This window comes from Nyctibius grandis, chromosome 28 (assembly GCF_013368605.1).
Source record: "Nyctibius grandis isolate bNycGra1 chromosome 28, bNycGra1.pri, whole genome shotgun sequence".
In the NCBI taxonomy this organism is placed as follows: domain Eukaryota; kingdom Metazoa; phylum Chordata; class Aves; order Nyctibiiformes; family Nyctibiidae; genus Nyctibius; species Nyctibius grandis.
The window spans coordinates 3,714,199-3,739,295 of record NC_090685.1 but is presented as its reverse complement, the minus strand read 5'-3'; the positions used below and the strand labels follow the sequence as shown (position 1 = coordinate 3,739,295).

Sequence of the window (25,097 nt, the reverse complement as noted above, 5' to 3'; positions counted from 1 at the left end):
TACACAAGGCTTGTTTCTGACAGAAAGGTTACTGACAAAGAGCCTAAACACGATCCCTTGCCAGCAATACTGCTGTCATGTTGTCCTGGTTTGGCCAATTTTCCTTTCAGTGATTTTTCACTTTCAGCTAAGTCTCTTCTAAGTAACTGCACTTTCTGAAACTAACTGCATGTTTTGCAGACAGTGTCTGCTTCCAGGACTGTAGTTATCCCTGAGGCACCGGTAGGGATGTTGTGCAGAAAGGCTCTTGCTGTATTTATTCTTAGAGAAACCAAGGTCACTGCTAAATTCCTCACTGCTTACGAGTGAAGAGCCGAAGGGGGGGGTCGCACCTGCAGGGAGGAGCGGACAGGGCAGGTGACCCAAAATGGACCAACAAAGGTATTCCATCCCATACACGTCATTCTCGGTATAAAGCGAGATCACAAGGGTCTCGCTCCCTTCTGCTATGGCCGGTGTCCAAGGAGGACTCTGTCTGTTTTCCTGCTGCCCCCGATCCCGATCCGGGCATCCCTGAATCCAGCTCTCGACCGTCGCTAGGCCCAGCCTGGGCCTTCCCGGAGCCTGCCCTGCAGTGCCGGTGGTGACGTGGCTGCCTTCAGGGGAGCTCGATCTTGGTTTTGTATATATTTGATTATTCCAATATTATTATTATTATACTCTTTTTCATTATTATAGTTTATTAAAACTGTTTTAACTTTCCAACCCATAAGTCTCTCTCCCTTTTCCCTTTCCCTTTCCCTTCGGGGCGGGGGCGGGGTGGGGGGTTTAACAGAGAACGTCTGCCACAGGTTTAATAGTCGGCCCAGCTTTAAACCGTGACACATGTTTCTGAAGGGATAAAGAATAAATAAATCAAATTGCAATTTCAGGGTGATTTTTGTGAGGCAGCAATATGGCTAGAGTGCTATTGTAAACACTGCTATCCTTGAGAAATCGCCACGGAATTTTGATCAGAAGCAGTGAGGATCTCTGCCGCTGCTCCTCACTGCAAAGCTGGGTAAGGGCAGACAGATGAGGGCATTGGACTGCCTTCCTGGCAGCTGGCAAACCAACGGCACGACAAAACACGGCAAATAACGCTTTAGCTGCTTTACTGTTCTGTTGGGGGGAAGCTATCGAGACAGGCACACGCTCTGTTTTGAAGTTGCAGGACTATGAGAAGGAGAAAGGAATGCGAGCAGTGGACACTGCCGCAGGGCAAGCTGATCTCCATTGTGAGATAAATAAGTCTGGTGGTTGAATTATCGGAGATGCTGAACACATCCTGCTGCTTCTGAAATAAATGAGCACAAAGCGATCATCTGCTCTGGAGATTAGGCTCCTGAATTGAAGGATTTCTGAATCCCAGGTTCTCATAGACACAGTCACATTCCCAGGACACTCAGAGATTTACAGAGCTCTGGCTCTAGCGAAGCAACCCTAAGACACAAAATGTGAATAAATTTGGGATTTAAGGAAGAGTAACATCCAAAGTATTTGTATAATCATCCCTAATGCTCCGACTAATGACAGTGTGAGAACTCTGAACAGAGGGAATTTCAAGGCTTATTAATTCCCCTAGTTGGATTCGCTTTCCCAGTGCATCTTTCCTCCCCTATTCCCTATTAACCTCCTGTAATGGAGAGGAGAAGATTTTTATCGCGGACCATTTCCGACAGACGTACTATGCTTAATTTTCCATCATTAGGTTTAATACAAACCCAATTTCACAACTGGCTTCTCTGAGGAACCTACAAGTAATGGCACATTTTTATCAGCCCCAATTAAGAAACATTACGATATTCCTATTCGAAAGGGAGCCTTAAAACTAATGTGCAGTTCTAGTGCTAATACAGTCAGGGCACACGCAGAGCACAGCCTCTTGTGAAATGTAGCTCAGATCACTCAGCTCCTTTGCAGGCAATTATTAATTTCTCTCTTCATCAGATCCTTTAATTCTGGCACACTTGGCTCTCTTCTCAGAGAGAATTATCATGGGGAGAGGTCAAAGCCAGGAAAATGGTGCCCCCTCCTTTCCAGAATGACTTCCCTCAAAGTAGGTGCCTGTGTTATGAATCTGGAACTAGAAGAAGCTGCTCAGCAGCAAAGAAGGATCTGACTCTGGCCTTTGAGTTCATAGTGGCAACTGCACTTCTGGTCTCTTTGGTCAGACAGATAAAAAATGGTACAAAACATTGTAGCAACAGCTCTTGCGGCACAGTCCGTGGCATCACGCCATTTGCGTGCCTCTCACCCAGCCAAGTGTTTCTGCTTACAAGAAAGTGTCACACAATCTGGATCACCCTACTCTCAGCCGAATGACACAGAGAGCTGAAACTAGGCAGAAGATCATCTCCTCCGGATGTCCGTGACACATGCATCTTTAATGGCCTCCATGCTACCTGAAAGAAAACCCAAGCCCGACATTTGCAGCAGCTCAGGACAGCTGCCAGTTATAGAATCATAGAATCGTTTCGGTTGGAAAGGACCTTTAAGATCATCGAGTCCAACCGTTAACCCAGCACTGCCAAGCCCACCACTAAACCATGTCCCTCAAGCACCACATCTACTTGTCTTTTAAATCCCTCCAGGGATGGTGACTCCACCACCGCCCTGGGCAGCCTGTTCCAGTGCTTGATAAACCTTTCGGTGAAGAAATTTTTCTTAATATCCAATCTAAACCTCCCCTGGCACATTGAGGCCGCTTCCTCTCGTCCTACTGCTTGTTACCTGGGAGAAGAGACTAACACCCTCCTCGCTACACCCTCCTTTCAGGTACTTGTAGAGAGCGATCAGGTCTCCCCTCAGCCTCCTTTTCTCCAGGCTAAACACCCCCAGGTCCCTCGGCCGCTCCTCATCACACTTGTGCTCCAGACCCTTCACCAGCTTCGTTGCCCTTCTCTGGACTCGCTCCAGCACCTCAAGGTCTTTCTTGTAGTGAGGGGCCCAAAACTGAACACAGGATTCAAGTTATTTCCACAAGCATTTTATCTGGGCCAAGGAAAGAGTGGAGAGGCTTTTATGGAGACAAATTGCTCTGTATGAGGTGAGCCTAGTGTTCATATGTTCTGCTAATAAAGCCTGATGCAAGAAACATATTGTTCCTTCACTGTCTAATCACACCAGGAGCCTGAACCTAAGCATGGTTAATGAGGTGCTCACGCAAGGCACGACACCTTCTCTCAAGATGTGCTGTGTACAGCAGTTTTGTGAACAATTCAAAATGCAGGTAGGAGGGGAGGTAGCAGCAAACTCATCTCTTGCTAGGACAATCAACCAAAGGAGTCTTTGGGGGGCTTGCAAACAGGCTTTGCCTTTCCTGCAGGTTGCAGCTATAAACCCCATCTCATTCCTTTAGGCACCATTATTACTGGAAAAGACAACAAAAATCCCAGTCCCTCAGCAAAGTCAGACTGCTGCTTTAATTGTTGCACTAAAGGCAAGCCACAGCAATTTCCCATAGTCCCTCCTCTCTGTCCCCTTCTCACAAACATGACCCCACTCCCTTGCAAATGAGGATGAGTTTGTAGGACAAACTGGCTAAGACTTTCACTAGAGTTTCGGCAGTGCCTTTTACGGGTTTTCAGTGAGAACAGCAAATCAAGAAAATAGATTTCTTTTTTGAAAGATCTTGAAGTAATTCACTCTAATACTCAGAAACTACTAAGCATACAGAATCGTGCATCAGTTTTTTTTGGATTATATTTCATATGCACATCTTATTTCTAGTCATATGTCCTCATTTTGTTGATAGGAACACATACCACCATATTTCATTGCATACCAAAGATGGAATACAGTTCCAAGAAATAATCCAAATTAAAACATGTCAAGAGATAGCGATTCCATTCTGACCCCAAAAGTTGTGGCAACAGTTAATTACCCTTGCTGTCTAAACATTTCTTAATTGCAATTTGATTTTGCTTAGCTTCGACTTGCAGGCACTGAATCTTATTATACCTTCTGTTAGATTAAAGAGCCCTCTGAGCATTTGAAACCTTGACCCATGCACGCACTGATCAAATCACTTCTTCAGTTTCTCTTTGATAAAGTAAATCAATTGAGAGCTTCTGAAGTCTCATTAGAGCAGGGCTCCAGGTCCTTCCTAGAACCATTTCCAATTTTCCACAGTTCTTTTTGTGCAGCTGGAAATAAAACAGGTATTCTGCATGTTGCTGGAAACGCGTTGTTTGTAAGCGGATCATTTCTAATATTAGCAACCGCAATAGCAAAATATTAGTACAACACTCTTGCTCCCCATACTAAGATGTCCGTTGCCAATGCAGATATTTTGATTTCTGGAAGCTGGCACTTTCATCATCAGCCTAAGAGTTCATAGAATACCCTGAAATTTTGTACAAGATTTAAAATAATGATTCACTGGCTCTCACATAACTAGCCTGACCGGGAAACTCTTCAGGCATCTCAGCTTATCTGTTTAGGGTGTAACTGCAGATAATAAAATTTAACAATGATGATTCCACTTTTAATATTCACAAACTCTCCCTGCTTATGAAATGGTCTTTCTGTGACTTTCTTCTTTGCTGGAGAAATAATCATGGACTTGCTGAAGTAAACTCTGAGGTCTTACTCTGCCAAGAGAAACATAACAGGGTCCAGCGTGCAGAGAAAAGCTGAACCAGAGGCCAGCTAGGTGCCATCTCTCCCCATTTGATAAGCAACCCCGTGGGCGAGATAGCATTGCTTGCCTGCTGCTACAACACCTTGTGTTATATACTTCTGTTGCTACCCAGACAAGTAAAATAAATACATTTCCCTCCACAGAAAAACTGATAAACAACTCCACAGATGTCACAGATAAGATGAAGAGCAGCTGAGAAATTACATTCCCAGCCTGTAAGTGGCTCTGTATGATCAGACCCCTGTGCAACATCCCAGTAAGGCTGCTGGGAGGGGACCTGCACAGCCAGAGCACCTTTGGGGATTAAAACTTCAGATCCTTTTACAGATTTCATCTTGTTCTGTAAACATAGTTTTGTTAGTCTGAGAGATATCTGGACACAGAGTACGATGTTGCCTTCTGACCAGAAAACTAACCTATGCCTCAAACAACTAAAAGCAATGCTGCACTGATGTGTCATCTTGTACACATAGAGAAGTTTCTTTCAAAACTTTTGCCTTAACATCCACAAATTCCTTCTGTGTCTGAAATGACAGGCCTATCACCTCTGTTTATATTTTTATTCTCTTAGCCTTGGCAAGTGTGTAACATGATAAGACATCTTTTGCACAAAATAAATTATATTTTGAGTGGTGTTTGTGATGGATTTAATTACACACAAATCCAGTCTCTCTACACTAGAGTAAGGGCTGTCAATTATTTGACATCTTCCAAGGATGACTACAGCATGGCTAATATCTCTTCCCCTTATACTAGGGATATGGTGCAAGCTGGCAAAATTAATTTGCTTTTTTTGTGTGCATCAAGGCTTTATTATATGATAAATATCCAGCTATAATATGCTATATACAATACAAACAGTGGTATGGCAAACCAAAGTCAAAACATCATTTGTCTAATGATATCAACTGAGCTATAAAAAGGCACGTTCCTTAACAAAAAGCCTGACACCAGGTTTGACAGAGAGTGGAGGATGCATCTTTCATTTCAAAGACTATGAAGGAGCTACATGTGCACAATAAAAAAAAAAAAGCTGGAGAAAGTAATTTTCTCTAGATTCTAAAGAGATTTTTAAGAACAGCTTGGTAAACACCTTACCCAAGCGTATTCTAATCTTATAAAAACTATCACATACATTTTTTCCATCAGCTAGCATAGAGAAAATCCCCTTAAAGAGGTAAGGGCAATGCTTTGGTGAGGTGGGCTAAGACTCGGGACTACAGGGTACATGCATAACAGCGCAGCTCTTAAAACGCGTGGACCTCACCAAGTCAAACCTCTCTTTTCCTCCTTGGTGAAAAGAGGCTGTCAGATCTACCCACCTTACAGAGTGATCTGTTACAGCTGAAAAACTATCGGCAGCTTCAAAACAGCACACAAAACTAGATGCCACTAAAGACTGGAAGAGAGAGTCTTCCAAGCTACCTGATCATCTGCAGGCAGACAGAAACGCAAGAGAAATTCAGCTCAAGTGAGAGCCTACAAGGGCACGCACCTCCATTGCTCGTTCTGCTGCAGGCCCACGTCAGCACAGCGAAGGGATGCGAAAGCCTCTCCCACAGCTCCTTAGAGGCTGACGTGGCCCAGGAGGCTACAGATACAACTGAACACATCAAGCCATTGATATTCGAGCGTCCATTGCATAAAAATAACTCATCCCGCAATTTAAAAAGCCAGTAATGGTGACACTTGCTAATGCAGCAGTATCAGCTTCTTAATATCTTTTCAGTTCTTCAAACATTAGGTTGTGGATATACCCACAGCAGGTTGATTAGGCACAGGCAAAAGCCCACCCAAGCTACAGAAAACTGAAATTCAGGGCAAATTTCTATGTCTAAGCACAAGCCAGTTTTTGTGTGAGACTTCATGACAGTGAGCTTTCTCTGCTTGTTCCACCCATCTACAAGGAACTACAGTCCTCATCCTCTCTGGAGGGCAGTGACTCTTGTTGTTAGGATCCTCCTGAGCGGTTGAAATGAGAACAAGGGTAAATGTCCTTACACACTGCCGGGAGATGGTAATGGATGCAGGGGAAGGACATGCTGGTTCCCCTGAAGAGACTGCCCTGATGACATCTGCTGAACATCTTCGACAGCTACTGGCCATGCCAGTTTTCTCCAAAAACAACCTCTAAGGTTGTACTACCTCCTGTTCAGGCTTTACAGTACTGGTACAACATGGGCCTTACTAAAGTATTAAAAATAGGGAAATTACCTCCTTTATTTGCTACTATTAAATATTCACTTCTCTAGTGAAGATGCTTGCGCAAAACATTTAAATCCAGAGTTGTCTACAACTAGAAGAGAAAATTACAGAGCTAAAAACATGCATTACACAAAACAGTATTAATCAAGCACGGGACAGGGTAGAGGCAAAACCAAATTCCCCTATATCTTACTATCAACAAATCATGTCACAGCCAAGCCTAGGGAGTCATCCACTACTGCAGATACAGAACATTTATTAGCAGGAGGCATAACAGATAGGAACAAATAGCACTGAGCTGCAGGTAGCACCCAAAGATGGATATTGGTAGTGGGATGACTGATGACCTTTTTAAGATCTCTTTTTCTTTCCCAGGAATTAATATTAATAAACATCAAAAATTAAACTTACTTTGCTCATATAGCAACATCCAACGTCTGGAGAATCTGACCAAGAAGCCATAATACCAGGCTTTTAAATTGTCTTCAAGTCACAAGATAGAAATTTCTTCAACGCTACGGGCTGTTTCACAGCACCTGTGGCTGTTAAATTCAGATGGAACTGGGGGGTAACCAGCCTGTGTAAATCATGTCTTAAAAGCGCTCTGTACTTAACTTCCCATGTGTAAAATGGGGATATTGATCCTTCCTCAGATATAGTGGTTAGCAGAAGTTTGAAAGAGTTTTGAACACATAAGCACAAGACCGGTTTAATTCCTATGTCCTTTTTTCCCTGAAATCTGTCTATCACTCCTTAAGCTTCAGATTACCAAGTGTGCAGTTCACACCGTAATTCTCACTGTTGGGGGGGAAAACAGGTCCCTCAAATGAGGGTTTGGTTTTCAGAGATGCTGAGTACCAGACAGAGCAGTTTGACGTCTTCCAGCAAACTGCAGGTCTGAGGCCTGTTTCTCAAGTATAGCCAAAACATAAATCTGTCTTTAGACTTTTCTATTGACAACACTGAGTCCCCGGGAAATGAGAACAAACCCTCTGGAAAAAAGACTCCTTTCCTTCCCCACCTTGTTAAAAGAGGGCTCATTCGTTGCCGTCAGCATTTTGATGAATAGCAAGGATAAATGTGTGTATCGTGGCAGTCTCTCCAAGGCTCTGTGCCCTGGCTGTTAGTCTGTAAGCCAAGGCACTTAAGCGATCAGTTGTAATTTCTTCGTGGTCTAACTGTGGGCCTTCAACATGCTCAGAGTAATGTTTAAAGCAGCCACAGTAGACTACTGTGGCTGGAAGCGAACATTTACTGTAGATAATCCAAAATGACTGGTCTGATAAATACCACTGGTTAGGTTCTGATCCACCACACATCATCTTTCTGATTCATAGCGGAGGAATTGCCTTCTTCAAATTCCACACGCAGGCAGCATCCTCCAGGGAGAGCCTGAAGTTGTAGGCTGTTATTACTCACTTTCAAGGGTACACCTCCAGTAAGTTTCTGTATAACTTCTTTTATCAGCTAACAGTTTCTGCCAATTTTGCTGTCTCTGTTAACTTACTGTAAAAACATATTATTTTTAAAAACCCAAAAGCTACGAGCTGCACACTGGATGCTTTATGTATCATCTGAACAAAAAAAGCTAATTTTCAGAGATGCTGAACACTAACACCTCCCTCTAAAGTTACCAGCAGCCAGAGAACAGCCTCCGCCTCTCAGAACCTGCCTTTTTGTTATCCTCTCAAACCCATACCAAATTGCCTGAATATTTAGTATTTAACTCTCAGCATACACAGAATGAGGTGGGGCCACTTGCTCAAACGCAGCCTCTGATTTCTCCAAATAACCTTTATACTTGCAACTGAGTCCAAAACTGTAAGCTCCCACCTGCTTTGGACATACAATTCCTCACTTATATTTGCAAGCCTTGAGGCACACCTAGCTGAGCCTCACTCACAGGACAAGGGATAATGGCTTTAAACTAAAAGAGGGGAGATTCAGACTAGATAGAAGGAAGGAATTTTTTACGATGCGGGTGGTGAAACACTGGCACAGGTTGCCCAGAGAGGTGGTAGATGCCCCATCCCTGAAAACATTGAAGGTCAGGTTGGATGGGGCTCTGAGCAACCTGATCTAGTTGAAGATGTCCCTGCTCACTGCAGGGGGGCTGGACTAGATGACCTTTAAAGGTCTCTTCCAACCCACACCATTCTATGATCCTATGCCAGCTGCACAGGCACAACCACCTACGTTGAGTCAAAACTAAGCCGAAGGGAAGGTGGCACTGTGGAAATTTGGCCCAGAATGTCAGATCCCATTCACAAAAAGAAACAACAAATACTTGATAGAACTCCTAAACCTTAATTTTTGAACTGTTTTTTTTCCTTTAAAAAAAAATATCAATTAATAACAATAATAAAGCATAAGTAACACAAAAGGCTTTCCAATTAACACAACACATGAACACAGGATTAATTATGATTTTGGAGCCCAGACACTTAACAGTGCTCTCCAAGTTATTTTCAAGATGCAATGACTGTGTTTACTCTCCAATGAAGTGCAATACACCATACCTGTCTTCTTACCTAACAGCGTGGTCGATGGAACAGTGTCTGATGATACTTTGAGATGGAATTCGGTTCATCCACACAACACGGATCAATGGAAATCAACAGAAGATCAATAGGAAAAAAAGTTACAAAAAAATGAAAACGAGGTTAGCTGTATCTCACACTCAGAAGATTCAGTCTATAGGTCATACTGAGAAACGTACAAAAGCAAAGAAAATTTAGAAATGAAAGAAAAGTCTGGCACTAGTACCTGAGTAGTAGGAATTCAACAAAGATTTGCTCTGAAGGGTTTTGCTTTGGACAGAAAATGAACAAGGAGAGGGTGATGCTAGGTAGGAAAGACATAAGGAAAAGACTTTAGACATATATTAAGAGAGAGAAAGAGAACAGGGAGAATGTTCCTCAAAGAACACAGTAATATGGGATATATAAGGCTTATCAAAATGAATTATATTTTTCATCTCGACATGCATATTACATTTATTACATTGTCATCATGATGGATTTTCTTTAATATAAGCACTCCAGACCCCAAATATAGTATTATAGTTATTGTAAATCAATGTGTTCCTACACAGGATACACATACAGGACTATACTCTAGATAATCTTTTCTTAACCAAAGGAACAAACTTAGGGTTTTATCTCTAGGAGAAAGATCCTTAAAAACAACCCCCAAAATACAAACTACAGAGAATCAAATGCAGTATTAACAGTAAAATAAGCCTGCTCAAACACAATGTGCACTAGTACCACAAAAATACACACGTTGGGCAGCAATTTTTTTTTGTTAAAACAATACAAGATAACAAGGGACTTGTTCTTGAACCCAGGACTGTTCATAGCAAATCCTATAATCCTTTCCCCTGTGAGCTGGGGAAACCATCCCTGCTTTCTCCCATTAAAGCATTATCTTTCTCTGGACAAGAATCCAGAAATTATTTCCATAATAAATATTTATGGAAAGGAGGCAGGGCTCAACATGTTCAGAGTAGATTCTTTTCTTGACAGTAAATTTACGAGGCTGGTTTACATCTACAATAGCATACATGTACATTCTTATGGTAATCCATCATTTCTAAAGGCGTATTCTTCTGTTATCATTCTGCATTCACTCTTAAGAGTTACAAGCATTTATTTATCTCCTCCTCAAAACACTGGGAAACAAGCTAATACAAATCTCAGTACATCAAAAAGATGACAATAGATAACACAGGAAAAACTATTCCATAATCCAATAGAAGCAGATAAAACTCAGTATACATCAAAGTAATTTCAGAAGAGATTTTTGTATCTCTAGAGCAAACACTACTTAAAAATTTCAAGTTATTCTATGGGGTAAACCAAAGAAGTCACTAGTCTAGGGAGTTTCATAAAGTCAGCAGAGTTACCTCCTAAGCAGTTTATAATAATCTAGAAGATGAACTTGCTCTCGTTCTGCATTCTCCCGCCATATTTTCAGACTTACACCACTTGAAAACACATTAAAATAATCCCATTTCTCATAGCTTAGTCTGCTGGAGTTCTGCCCCAGCTGCCTTCAAGCCATAAAGCATCTCTCCTTTGGGGCCTCTTATACTTTCTCCCCTGTGTTTGTCAGCCTAAATCAGACCCTCCTCTTACTGTATTTGGAACGTGGCCACTTTTGCAGGTATATAAAAAAGGTCTAAAAAGAGTAATTTGTTTGCCCAGGGTCACAGAGCAAGTCAACAGTCAGGGCTTGGAGCAGGACTCAGATTTTCTGAAATTTGGGAGTATAAAAGAACACATTGGGCCACACTGCCTTTCCAGGACTCGCTAACAATAAATTACTCAGGCAGCTGAAGATACACACCTCACTTCAGTGAGTTTGATTAAAAATGTTACCAACAGAGGTTTTTGGAATGAACCGTATTTGTGAGACAGGGAGGTGATTTCTAGATTCAGAAGGGGAAAAAAAAAAAACAACAAAACACCAAAAACCCAAGTTTCCCAAAACTCTGGTGAGCTCATTCCCAAAATCAGTCAGGTAGTGGCTTGTATAATGACAGACGTGTACCTAGTGCTGCCTCCTAACCAGAGGTTGTTACAAGCACTAGTGTGCGCAATCCCAGGAAACACTTCCAGAGAGGATTTCACGTCAGGGAAGAGATTAAGACTTCAATAAAATTCTCTTCATACTCCCTGGAGTGGCATGTGAGGCCACAGAGATCCCTCTGGTCATGCAGAATGGTGAAGCCTCCTTCCTATTCTAAAAATCATTCTCCCTTGCTTTTTATAAGATTTTCTGAACTACCAAATCCCACAAAAATCCCAAACCAGCACGAAAATCAGTAAAAGGGATTTTGGTATCTTTTCCTTTTATGCTTATGATGAAATTTGGCTTTATTTTTTAAATTAATTTTAGAATTTTTCACTAAAGAAAACATCTCATGGTCATGACCCTACAAGTCCTTGGACTGCATTTAGCAAGTAACCTCACTAAGAATGAAAATTATCTATGGGGTAAGAATAAGAACTAGATCTTGATGTGATTGTGTGTCATGACTTACAGCAAATCTAAAGACCTTTGCATTTCATTCATCACAAAAACATGCAGCATATGTAAAGGTGTGAATTTAGATGTTTCTTGGTTAAAAGTGATCCTTAACACCCTGAGTGCCACTTACCTACATCTCTTATCTCCCTGCTCTTGCTAGTAAAAGCACACTAACTTGGTAACTGAACAGTAGTGCCCACGAATGCAAAACTCAGTTCCCTACAGCTTCCAAAATGCAGTCTTCAGACTGTCCTCTGCCTGTACCATTAAAGCTACCTGCCTAATCTGTATCAGTCTCACTTGTGAAGGTTGTCTGGAAAGCAGTCTCCTCCAAAACCGAGCTGGCACAAAAGTTAAGCACACCCTAATAAATCAGTCTCTAGCAAAACTGGCTGCATTTTAAGAAATTAAATCCTCAGAATCAAACAGTTCCTGCCAGAAATCCCCCAACGATGTCAAGATGGCTATGCTGGTGACGAGGCATTCTCCTGCACAAGCCCAATCCATGGCATTTTAGCCTTGCAAAGCCAGAAGAGCAGTTCCTTTGTGCAGGACATATCATTAGTGCATCATTGCTGGGATGATATATTACTGCTTCTCCCATCACATAGATGGGCTGCCTAATTGTGCACAATTTATGTGCAATAACAACCCCTTGCACACACTTCTGGTCAGCGCACAGACACTGGTGGATAATTTTAGGCCCACCTTGTCTCCAATTTGTCATCTCGTTTCATAATAACCCTGCACCGAGTCAATGGCTACACGTGACTGTGCTGTGCCACCCGGAGGAACACGCCGCTGCTTTCCAAACATTCCTGCAAACTGAAGAGCAGGCTTAAACGCTGCAAGTACCATCACCTACCTTTAATGGATTTAGGATATATTTGTTATTTTTTAAAAAGCAAGATATTTGAGAAAATGAACAAGTATGATGAGACTGCTTCACCTCCACATAATCCCTGGGTAAAACCAGACAAGCTGGAATAGCCATGGACTAATCCACCTTTCAGCAAACACCTATTCTGATTCCATACGGTGTCAGAGACAGAGGCTGAGGCCATAAAATCTCTTTAGTTTAAACTCCTGGACGTACCAGTGAGAACTCTGCCTGAATAACAACTAACAGTGTAGAATGGAAGAGGGATGAGGGGCTTCGCTTTGGGCCAGGAAAGAGAAATGCCCATTTCTCTTCCACTTTTCAGCAAGACTTGAGGTCTCCCCTCTTTCAGCACAGAGGCTACAGATCTTCCAGAATGTAATTAAATTTGATAATGAACAACTCTGCCCAATGATAAAATTCAAAACCACAAATGTCCAACAGGACCGTGTGCTCCTGAGCACTACACTCGCCTCGACAAAGGACTCCGTTGCCCTCAAACGGCATTTTACGGATGATGCCATTTGCATGAATTTATACTGAAAATATAAGCATTTCCCCTAAAGCACTGAGGCAGAGTAGGTGAAGAAACTGCATTTTTACCAACACCAGAGGCACAAGGGCTGTAACTCTCAGTGGCGAAAGAATTACCATTACTACACTGCATATGTTTTTCAGGGCTGCCTGTCAAAGTGGTCAGGTCTGTGTCTCCTCAGAAAAGGAAGGGCTGATAAGCAGAAAGGCAGCTGCTCATTTTTGATGTCCTTCATGATGCAGAGCATCAGGCAGCACCCTTTGCAGGTACTGGAGCTGTCAGGTGGGAGCTCCCCATGGGGTGACAGCGCTGTAAGGCAGTGAGACAGGCTGCAAACACGGAGGCTGTAGCAGGAGGGCAGACGGGGTGACCCAAGGACAGCAAAAGTCCTTCTGCAGCAGGAGCAGACCAGTGGCCAAGCTGGAGAGACTACAGGAAGAAAAAAGCTTCTATAGGGACTCATTTAATTTGTTCTGTCTGAAAAGTCATTAAAATTATCGGGACAGGAAGGAAAAACTGGAGGGAAGGACACATACCCTGCGAGGACACTGTCATCTGGAAATAAACTTGTTTGCAAGTCATTCAATAATTGTGAGGTATCCCACTTAACAAGTTGTCTTGTTCTATTGTATCACTTTTGTGAGCTAGCAAGGTGATCCTGGGATAGAAAACACTCATCTTCTCTTGGTGGACTCTCTCCAAAAAGGAGAGGGGTATTTCCATGTCACCGCTACAGCCAACTCAGGCTCCTGTAACTGAAGGCCAAGACGGAGAGGATGACTACCTATCATGAGATATCTGCAAATGCTATTTTCTGTTGGGAGGTAAAACGACTTTTTAAGAAGGAATCTGACTGCTGCTTAAGACAGCTGATTGCAAAAGTTAGGATGGATAACCCTCTGTAACACCCTATTAGTTACCAGGAAGGTTAAGAAGTGATCCTATTACGTTACTGAAAAGTTAGAGTAGGCCCATACAGAAACCCTCAAGTATTAAACTCTACTAAGGCAATTTTCTTAAAAGAAAGTCTTTTACCCTTAAAATTCCAGTATCAGAATGTGCACACTACTGCACAGAAAAGAACTTACCTCTAACACCTCAGCATCCTGGACTTGGCAGTAAAAAATTTGGAGAAATCATGAAGGCTTACTGGTAATTGTTTCTCAGGGATATAAAGAGGGAAAAAAATAAAAGAATTGGCCCATGACTTGACGCAGGCTGTGTTACAGAGGGAGGTAGTGATCAAACCTGCAGTGATGTCAGACAAGCAAAGGACTAACTAAATAAAAAAAAAAAAGAAAACTTGGAGGGATGTTTTTTTTACAAAATTAGATACAACATATTTTGTATAGTTGCCATTTCAAGTAAATGACTCAGCTGTTTTAATTAGTCTCTCAAAATACCAAGGGGGGAAAAAAATGAGGTCACTTTACAGGCTCATCTCTTCTCTTATTTTTGGGTTGGAAAAAAAATCCCCACTTTAAAAATCCAGATTCTGAAGAAAGTGTTAAAAACTTCTTTTTCCCCATACATTTTAAAGAAGCTACCTTTGCAGTTTCTAGGACGCCTGTTACAATGCTGTCCTCTGCTATCCTGTCTTTCAAAGATATGAACCACTGACAACTCTTGCTGTCTCTCTAGGAGATATAGCTACGCAGCACCTGAGAAAATTAGATCTCGACTCGAGTCAATTTAATATCAGAGAAGTGTTCACTGCTAGCCTTGACGGTCCCAAACACCTATTTATCCATCTCACAAGTATGTTACACAGAGTGGCAGTAGCAACACATGCAGATGGAATTTGACACGACCTACAGATGGAGGGAAAAGAAGAATTCACTCAGCCTGTCCCACTCAATCTGAGATTACAAAGAAAGGTTGCAATGATAAAACACATTCTGTACCATAAGCACTTCCACGTTAGCAATTAGGGGAAGAAACACTTCACTCAAGATGTTTAAGAAAGACAAAAGAGTTTTAGTACGTACTTGTGTTTCAGAGCTGTTCCCTGTTCAAACTAGCAGGCTAAGTGCCAAAAGAAGGAGTGACATTCCCATAGTGTCTAAGTTAAAATTTATTTAATATGAAAAAGTTTACAAATCCACCATGCAATCCACCATGCACTCAATCGGGATCTAGCGAGGCTAATGTATGACTTCATGCTGCTTTACCCACAAAACTCTTCCAGCTACAGAGGTCTGAGTGGTTTACAAGTATTAACTAAGATTAGATTTACTGAACCCGTGTGAAGAATAAATGGAGGACACAGACAAAAGAACTGCTGTCTTTCCATTCCAGTTCTCTAACCAGGAGGACCATGCTTTCTTTCATAACAATTTCATACAGAAAATGTTATTTCATCCTACAAGTCAGCTAAGTGGTTTCACTCGACTTCTACTCACAAAGGAAAAAACATTCCTGAAGAACAAATAAACATGTACCTTTTTGATTGTCTAATGTAGTTATTAGAACAGACTTTATAAACTATTCTCAGTAGATTTAGAGTCAGAAGGAATGCTCTACACATATCTGACAGTTAAAATAGGGACAGTGGCAGAGACATTTCAGACAACTGATTTTTGTCCAGCTTTTGCAATGATCTCTGTCACTGTCATTCCCAGCTCCTCAATGTTGTGCCCATAGGAATAGGTCCTTTTAAGAACCTAGAGCTCTCCGAGGGGGACATATCCATTGCAAGCAAGTTAAACTTACTGAATCCATTAACATCTTGACAGCTGGAAGAAAAAGCTTCTTCATTGTGAACAGCACTGAGTTTGGTAGAGGTCTTGTCAGAAGTAGCCACAGGACCCATCTCCCTCTGTGTGCTGGTCTGAGTCTCCTTCTGCTTCTTGGCTAGCTTCCTTTAGGGTATTTTGAAGAGGAGAGAAATCAAGGTCAGTTTTTCCCTCATTAAAAACAAAGCAATGACAAAATATTTTGCAAACCACAATTATCCCACTTGGTCAGACATGCAGGGCATGTGCCAAACCGCACCAGAGGAAACCCCACAGCTTTTTAATATAACTGCTGCGGAGCACAATAAATATAGTGATACCAGTCTTTGAGCTTAGCTGTCCCTCCCAGTAACGTACCCTGCACAAACCTGCATCACCCCAGCAGTAGGAGTGCTACGTCATCCTTGAAGAGGGTGGCAAAGGTAAAGCCCCTGGAGTGGGTGTCAGCCGCTCCGGGAAGAGCAGAGGGCACGGGACGAGGGCAGCGATCAGACCTCCTCCCTAGGAGGTAAATGGGACCTCTGCATCCATCCCACGGGGCACCTGCACCGGGGATTTTCTTTGAGTGCTCTGGTGGAGAGTGCGACCTGACCCTGTGCAACCTGAGAGCTGGAGCAGGAGTTTCGCCCTGTCCCCGAGCAGAGCAATGAGGACAGGAGCCTCTACTAGATTTTGACACTCTCTCAAACTGCACTGAGGATCGACAGTCAGTGAAGGGTGGGGCAAATTAAAGGTTGAAGTTATTTTAGAAATGTCTAAATATGCCTCTGTTCTGGGAAAATGTGTCTTTTCTTAGTTTTGAAGAGACATCAAAAACACTGGCAAAAGCAGAAACGCTGCCTGCTCTGAAAACACTAACACAGCCAAGCACATAAGAGGCTCCTCTTTTCCAAACACAGCTAATAAGAAGAAAATGGAGAGAAGCAGGAAAAGTGAGCTGCTAAGCTTCCACTGACATTTGACTGCCCTGTGCATCGTCCATATCAGAGAGCAAAACTGTTTAAAAATGAATGTGTGACATTCTACAACCCACACCTTGAAAAAATATCACACAAATCCCTAGCACCGGCAGAGAACTTTGCTTACACGACTTCTGTAGATAAGAAAATAAAACAAAATAAAAGGGAGAAAAACAGATTACTGTAAGAAGGAGTTTTAGTTTTCTTTTTTCCTCCAACTCAAAGGAAAAAAAAAATCCTAACAACTAAATCATTTTGCAGAGAGGTTTTTCTTCACTAAATTGACATGCTTGTGGTAAGTACTACCCATATTTTAAACTTCATTAGAGTCTTAAAAGGATATTCCTTGCAACATATTTCAACAGGCTTTATTTATTCACAGCACCTGTCAGAGTGGCATTAACAAGCAAGTTCAAGCACACAGCTGAGCCCCAGCCCTTCACGAGATGGGTAGCTAGGCCAGTTACACATGTTTGCAAGGAAGGGGCAAAGAGAACTTCAACCTTTGCCTATGTCTGTGGGCAATGACTATTTTAAAGCAAGCTGATAATCGAGATCAGGAGAGCACAGATTTATGGAGAAATGTCCAATGTTTGCTGCAAACTTTTGGACAAATACATCTGTTTCATCTGCTCAGCCAGCTGAGGTTCAGCCTTTTACTGTGAGTGGTTTCACTTCTAACCCATAGCTATTCAAACTGGGTGCATAATTACACGGTGCATATTTAGATCTCACAAAATCTCCATGGTGTATCCACTTCTGCAGATGAAGATGCAAACAGGGGAACTGTCCTTGAGTGACGAAGCAAAAAGCTGGCATTTAATGATGTTAAAAGCTTTGCTTCCAGTGTTCAGCAATGTTAGCACGGTCAGATTAATTAACTATGAGCTACAGCCATGGGAGCCCCCTTTTCTTGTGCAGTGGTACCTGAGGTAATGACAATAGTCTTGAAGTGTATTAACCCTGCTATGCGGTTATTTTAATCCTTCAGATTTGCTAATCATACATGCCTATGGGAATTCTCTGGCAACAGGAATTAAAATTTCTCAGTGGGAAACACTAATCCAAAATGCAAAAGTCCTTAATAACAAGCACTCTGGACTGCTGGGGTGAGCCATTACAGACGACCACTACTGATGTTTAAAAACGGTGAGTCAAAAAGGGTGACTTCCTCATTAAATCCAGATTAAATTATTTGTGGTAAAATAAGTAAGTCCCATTGCCTGGTATCTTTTCAGAAACGCCAACAAGCTACGACGAGCTGGAATTGGCAAACGTTTTGGCTTTCAGTGAATGAGCAATAACATTTCTGCATGTGCTAGGCAGGAAAAAATAACCCCAAACCCAAGCCCCTTAGTCCCCAAAGGCCTGCTTATAAAAGCCCTATGCAAAGCAGTTCTACCTGGTCCTGTAGAAGACAGAGAGGCCCCTAAAACACTGGCTTGAATGCCTAAAAAGAAAAGGTGACATGAGTTTAAAGTTCTCAATCTAACTTGCACACACAAACCAGGCTGCTCGCAGGTGGACCAGCTAATGCTTACGCATGTTCAGAGAGAAGCCACACAGAAAATCGTTCTGCATCTGAAAACACTACAATTTTCTTCAATAGTGTGTTATCAGTCCACCTTTCTCCCTCTCTATTCCGAGAATGTAAAATTCTTCATCTAAATTTAGAGGGAAAAGGAAGACAGATCTCTTTTGAGGATTTCAGTGCTAAGCTTGCCAGACACATCAAGGGGCTCTCGGTTTCTAAATGTGCCTTTTCCGCCTTCGTTACATGTCTGGATAGAGTGGTAGCACAGGACTAAGCCTATTTGGTCCTTACCATCATTATAATTCATAGAAAGGATTATAAAATCAAATGAGTCGCACTTTCTAGGACGTTAGGGACGTGACTTAAACCCGCAGCTAGGTAGAGGTTTATTTCCTAGCATGTCAAAATGCCTTTGGAATTGGCAAAGCATTTATCTGGAAATGCTGTTTCCAAAAATAAGGCACTTGAAGAGATCCCAGTGAATCACTGACAAGCTGCATCGGTGACACGGCTCCTGCTCTCCTCACTGACCAGCCTCCCCTAACACAACTGCAACACCCAGATGAAACTGCTCTCAGTGCATTAGTGTCAATCCCGGCCGGCCGCAGGCTGCCGCCAGCACGTACCCAGCACGGTCTGTCACCGGGCACCGAGAAGACGCTTTCCGTCTCATGCATTATGCAGTTGAAAAGGGGAAGAAATAAAGGACCAGGCAGATATTTGGAAGAAAAGTCTGATACGATCAACAAGGGTGAAGAGGTTGAAATGTCAAAATGTGAATAAGGTGATTTTAATGGCTGTTTGACGTCTAAGTGGAAGGAAAATGTGCCAAGAAAAAAACAGAAGTCCATGGATGGGGGTTACTAGGTTGCCTTTTTCGGTTCAAGAGGGTTTGTAAATGAAGAGATGATGTTTACAGACACTATACACACAGGAGGGATGAGACAGAAAGATGCTCAAATCAGAATAAAAAAATGAAACCAGCTGTATAATCAGGCAGCTGAAGCTAACCCAGCTAAAGCAGGGACAAGAACTATCAGCAGTGAACCTAAACTAAGTGTGAATTTTGGAAAAAAAAAATGGAGATTTGATTCAGCTATTTTTGAAACTTGTATCAGAGAATGGATATAAAATGCTGAAGCACTATATTAAAATTGCGGGAGTTCCAGTTTAACAGTCAAGGAATGCAAACTTGGTATCAAGCACAAAGCATTTATTGCCATGGGCATTAATCAGAAAGCTCAAGCAACGTTTTCAGTTAGAAGTATCTGCAGGATCAGGTTCCTCTTTGGCAGAGGTCTGGATAAACTTCAGGGATTATATTTTAAATGCAGCTTCAAACTCATCTCTAACTTTTTATATCAATTTTACATGCATGAATGTTAGATCTGTAACTGCCACTCCTAAAGAGCTCTTGTACGTGTACGTTGACAGATTTAATTTTAGATGTTTCACAAGGATGGATTATATACACCATAATGTAGATTTGCATGCACAGGTAATTTAGGTATTAGGTATAGATCACCTAAGTTAAACATGAAATTTCCTCCTACAGACAAGAATTGCATATTGCCCTCATTTTCAATAAGCAATTTGAGGAAGCTACAAAATACAGTTCCTTTTAGATATTTGTGCGCAGCAGCCTGCTAGGAGTACACGTATTATTTATGAAGAAATCTGCACAAATTTAAGGCAGGCAGTGATCAGACATGCAAATACCCCACTGGGAGCACTGGTTAAACAGCAGTTCTATTGAAAAGGATCGCCATCCCCTAAACCTGTAGTAGGTAACAAACTCAATTTGAAAGAATAGTTTCATAGTGGAGAAAAAATAAGGGAGGGATTATACATGGCACTATGGTCTGCAAGACACAGGTAACGCTTTTGCTCTGGCTGAGGATCTGTAAGGCTTCTGCTGCAATACTGCACTCCAGGTAAGGTGTGTGCCAAAGGGACACGTACAAAAGCAGAAGAAAGGTAAGTCTACAAAACATGACCTACAAGCAAAGGCCAAATGAAATACGGATCTTTAATCTAGAGGAAAGAAAATCAAATAGGGCTGACAGGTCTTCAAACATATGGAAAGACACCACAGGGAGGCCGTTCTCCCTGTCTACAGGGGCTGGTAAAAAAGTAATGGGGCGAGGCTATAGGAAGGGCAGTTCATTTTAAACTTTGGGAAAACTATATGCAGTAGAGGCTGCCCATTGCTTAAGCCAGCTCAGCAGGTAGGCTGTGAAATCTCGGTCAGTAAAGGTCTTTAAACAGAGAGCAAGAGGAAGGAGCGTTAAAAGCAGCACAGCCCTCTGGCAGCCTGACCGGTCGGGTATCTCCTCCCCGTGCTCCGACGGGCACCGCTCAAAGCTGCAGTTCATCACACGCCCTTCGTGCAGACCGTAACCTCAGCAGAGCCCAGAAACATTCTCCAGCCTCAGCACATCGGCAGCTTACTGCTTCTTATAGCCGCTACAAGGGCAAATCCTCCGCTCACAGGCAAGCACAGAGATGGCTTTACTTCTGCTTTCTTAGCGCCTGCCACGGTGAAGCCAAACTCAGTGTGGTTATTGCAGGAGCAGAAGGGAATTCAGCAGAGTAAAGGCTAAGTGAAGGGCGAGGACCACCTCTACTTACAAAGCAAACATTACTTGGCACGAGAAAGTGATATAACGTAGGTATAAGTCAAAAGATGCTCTGAATCTGTGTGTGTACAAACATAGGGCCTGGAAAAATGTAGGGCTGCACTCTGAGCTTTACTTGATCAAATAATCACTATTTGTGGAGGACCTTTACTTACAACCATATAAACTTTAGACAAGACAGGTGCATATAGCAGCCGTGCTGTGTAAGTATATACTGGTATAAACTGCCCTCTGCAAAGTTTAGACTTGCAGCCACCACACAGACATGTTCTAAATGAAATCTCACATGCTTTGGGGATTTTTTTTTTTTTAATTTGCTTTCATTGGACTGGCATAACCACTGATTCATGATTCTGTTCTTCCAGCATCTAATGAGAAAACCAGTTTCTTCTTAAAATTCTGATTTAGCAAGCTGACCTGTGCAGGCAGATCCCACCATCCATGGAAATATATGGAGATACTTACGTATGTCTATACGTATGTGGTTATACAGAGGTATGCCCATAAATAAAATAATTTTTTTCATTATTTTTCAAATTCCCCACACTTTTCAAATGTCCCACAGATGGTGGAAATAAATTCAGCACAAACTCTGTTATTTCAGAAAATGCAAGTATAAATTTAGCTTACCACCTTTGACAGAATCTCTCCCATGGAAAGAAACTCTTGGCTGAAACCACCAGCACAACCAAAACCGTATGAAATTATGATGGGAGTTGAAGGGGCTGCCTACATTGCAATCGTGTCCCTCGGTACTGTGTCCAGTTCAGGGGAAAAGGAAAACAACAGATTGGCCCTTTTCTTCTAAATAACATTAATCTGAGTGCTTGTAACACATACATGAATCTATGTATTTCTAGAAATACTTATCTGGTCTGATATCACTCTTGACTAAGTTTTGTCCTGTAATTATTACAGGAGGAAAAAAAAAACAAAACAAAACAACCCAACCCACACACAGAAAACACTTCCAATCCTTTTCCTGGTGAGAAAATAATAAAGCCTTGGTAGGGGTTGCTGCAGCTGAAAATACTGTTGCAAAAGAGGTGTCCGTCATTAAATGCAAAACCTCCTTTAAACCAGATGAATTGCTGTGTTTTACAGCTTCAGCTGGGAAAAGAAACAAAAACTTTCTGATGTGGATGGGTTGCACATCGTATCTTACAACGCATTGAACTTGAGTGCAATGTGACCAAGCTAGCAGTTCTGTGCAAACCTTAGACAACATTTATACTGGTGTAAATACAGAGTAACTCCTCTGAAAAAGGTTCATGCGTCACCCTGGTGACAGGACAGGACCTCCTCTTTCCGCATCCCTCTCTTCCCATCACAAACCCAAGTTCTGGCCAAGGATCTCAAATCGTAAGCAACTTTTATTGATGGGTAATTTGAAGTACACAAACTGATGTCAATACTGCACGATGACTTAGCAAGTTAGGAATAGAGGCCTCCTGGGTTTGTATTTCCACTTAAAGATCTTTATGGTCTTCTCTTTCAGCCACTATAATATCCCTTCCTATATGTTGTAGGAAGTTTTTAATAGTGTTGCTATACAAAAATCCCACAACTATTTAGCCGGTACGCACAAAATATGCACAAAATAGCTAAAAGAGCTGCTCTTATAAATAAGTATTTTTGACTGGTTTCACCAAAGCTGCAGGTACTCAACCATCCTATAGAATCAGATTTTACAGACCTGGAGAGCAGCAGAACACAGACAGGCTGAAGGCAGAACTCCAGTCTAGAGACTTCCACAACACTTATGGCCCATCTCTGCAAATATCAGTTACTCATTATATATGTCTTCGTGACTTTAATAGACTTATCATGAAGAACTGTTCAGAAGAGTTAGGGTTGGAGATTTTGGTCCCTAACAAGAAGAAATGTCAGCGTAGTTGATGACAAAGGGTTGAGAGGATTTATCTAAAAGCAGATGAGAATTATCCTAAGAAGCACAACTCTGAAGTCCAGAAACTGAAACTAAAAATAAAGCCACGTAGTCCATACGGTCGCATTTAAAGGTCTGCCAGTAGATCTATTTGAGAACCTGCTTTTCAAAACTGGTAACTCATTCAACTGAATTTTGCTTCAGAACTAAAACATTCATACAAGGCCATAGCATGAAAACCAATTCTATTAAATAGAATTTTAAATATATATATATATATATATCTGCTCTTATTTTCACAACATTTCAAATAAATCAAATCTCTCTGCTCATAAGAGGCTGTAGCAATTTCTATCAGTTTTGGCTAAGAATTACACAGCCCTTGGCAATTTAAAATTTTCATGTGCAATCATAATGAAATATCCTATTTCGTGTGAAACTTGAAACACTATATTCAATAAACCTTATGTTCCTTCATGGATTTTCCTGCTTTCTTCCCTCACTACTGGAACATCCCTCATACCTTGACTGTGTTCAAGGGGTGGGGGGCGAAAAAAAGAGGTTGGTTTTGCCAGATCAGGGAACAGGACAAACGTCAATCTGAAAACAAATGCCAACACGTACAGCCTGATGATGGGAGTATTTATTGCGTGATGACTATTTATGTGTTACCTCTACCATAGCGATGTTCCAGCTAGCAGAGCTTATGCTTGACGGGGTACCTGGGACACCATAAGCACAGAGCTAAGAATAAGCTCTCTGCAAAAAATGTTGAGTGCAGTACTAGGGAGATACAGTTACATGATTGCTGCATTCTGAGCTCAAATTTCCCTTGAGCGCTTCAGTGGGGTGCTATGAACACATAAGCTTGCCTGATGATACCTCTGGCTTTTCTCCAGTGGGATATGCTGCATGGTGCACATCTGCCTTACTACATCTTATTAAAGCACTTGCTTCTGCTACTGCTGAAGCTCGTTGAAACCTCAGGCTTGGGTGACCTCCAGAGGTTTGTTTCTTCACTTTTCCTCAATCACTCTCCTGTTCCCAGAGAAAAAAGGTCTAGCATATTGATCCACAGAAGCCATTTCAAGACAGTAAAGAGAGCGCTTAATGATACCCTTACTTTCTCTGTAGCGGAGTAATCCTCAGCTGACTGCTTAAAGCATTGTTGTTGTGCAGTTGTAAAACAGGGTCACAAAGGGCTCAGAAGTTGAGTCATGTTTTTAAATACACAAATCTCAAAATAAAATAAAGCAGGGAACATTCTGACCAGATACTGCCTGCTGGAAGAAGGCAAAATTATAATGGAAAACTGGGGACTGAATTTTTCAGGCAAAGGTGCTAACGGGTTGTAAGAAAACACAAACAGTAGAACAGTGCAGGGAGTACTTTTGTGACGTTAATGAGAAATGCGCAGAAGAGGAAAGGTTGTAGCAAGAAATGCAACTGGCTAGCAGCACCTACACATTAAAACCGTCCCCTACTTTAACAGTTAGTGAAGCATCTCTTGAAATCTGAATACATAAGGTCAAAGTCCATTCCTAATGAACCAGTGTGAAGTCTAGAAAAAATGGAGTTACTCTGCATTTACAATTACATAACTGGGCAAAGTCAAGGCTCATTATGGTGTCTTTAGGCTCCTCACACTTCGCAAGTGGGGAACATTCCTCTTTCAATTATTTTCTGATCGGTCATTAAGAAGCAAAATCACTCCAATGGGTGGTGCATAGGGATCCTCATACTTAACTCCTTTGCCCTGTTCTTTGCATGTAAATCAACTCATATGGAAAAAAAGTCAACTTCCACTACAAGGGCAGAATATAAATGCACTCATTTTGCTGACCTGCTGAACACCTTCCAGATGTGTCCACAGGACAAAGTCACCAGTCACAGGCAAAGGAGGAGGTTTCCAGGGGTGGCAGACTAGGAGGGGCTAGCAGAGCAGACATGGCCCTTTTGACAACTTTGTTTATGCCAGAGCCCTGGAAAGGCTGGCAGGTTGCTGCTTTTGAGGGAAAGGTTTAGGTCAGCGATATGGCTGCTGCTTCTGAGAGACAGCGAGGG

General features: G+C 42.0%; 1 protein-coding gene across 1 annotated transcript in view; it reads right to left on the bottom strand.

Moving 5' to 3' along the window:
• The window catches only part of PTPRT (protein tyrosine phosphatase receptor type T), a 451,382-nt gene that overhangs the window by 37,744 nt on the left and 388,541 nt on the right, over positions 1-25,097 (bottom strand). The window contains exons 16-19 of the mRNA XM_068419550.1: positions 18,375-18,422; positions 15,991-16,139; positions 9,596-9,673; positions 9,349-9,396 (exon numbers count right to left, since the gene is read on the bottom strand). Coding sequence (XP_068275651.1) covers positions 9,349-9,396; positions 9,596-9,673; positions 15,991-16,139; positions 18,375-18,422 — 323 coding nt within the window. The remainder of the gene's footprint in view (positions 1-9,348; positions 9,397-9,595; positions 9,674-15,990; positions 16,140-18,374; positions 18,423-25,097) is intronic.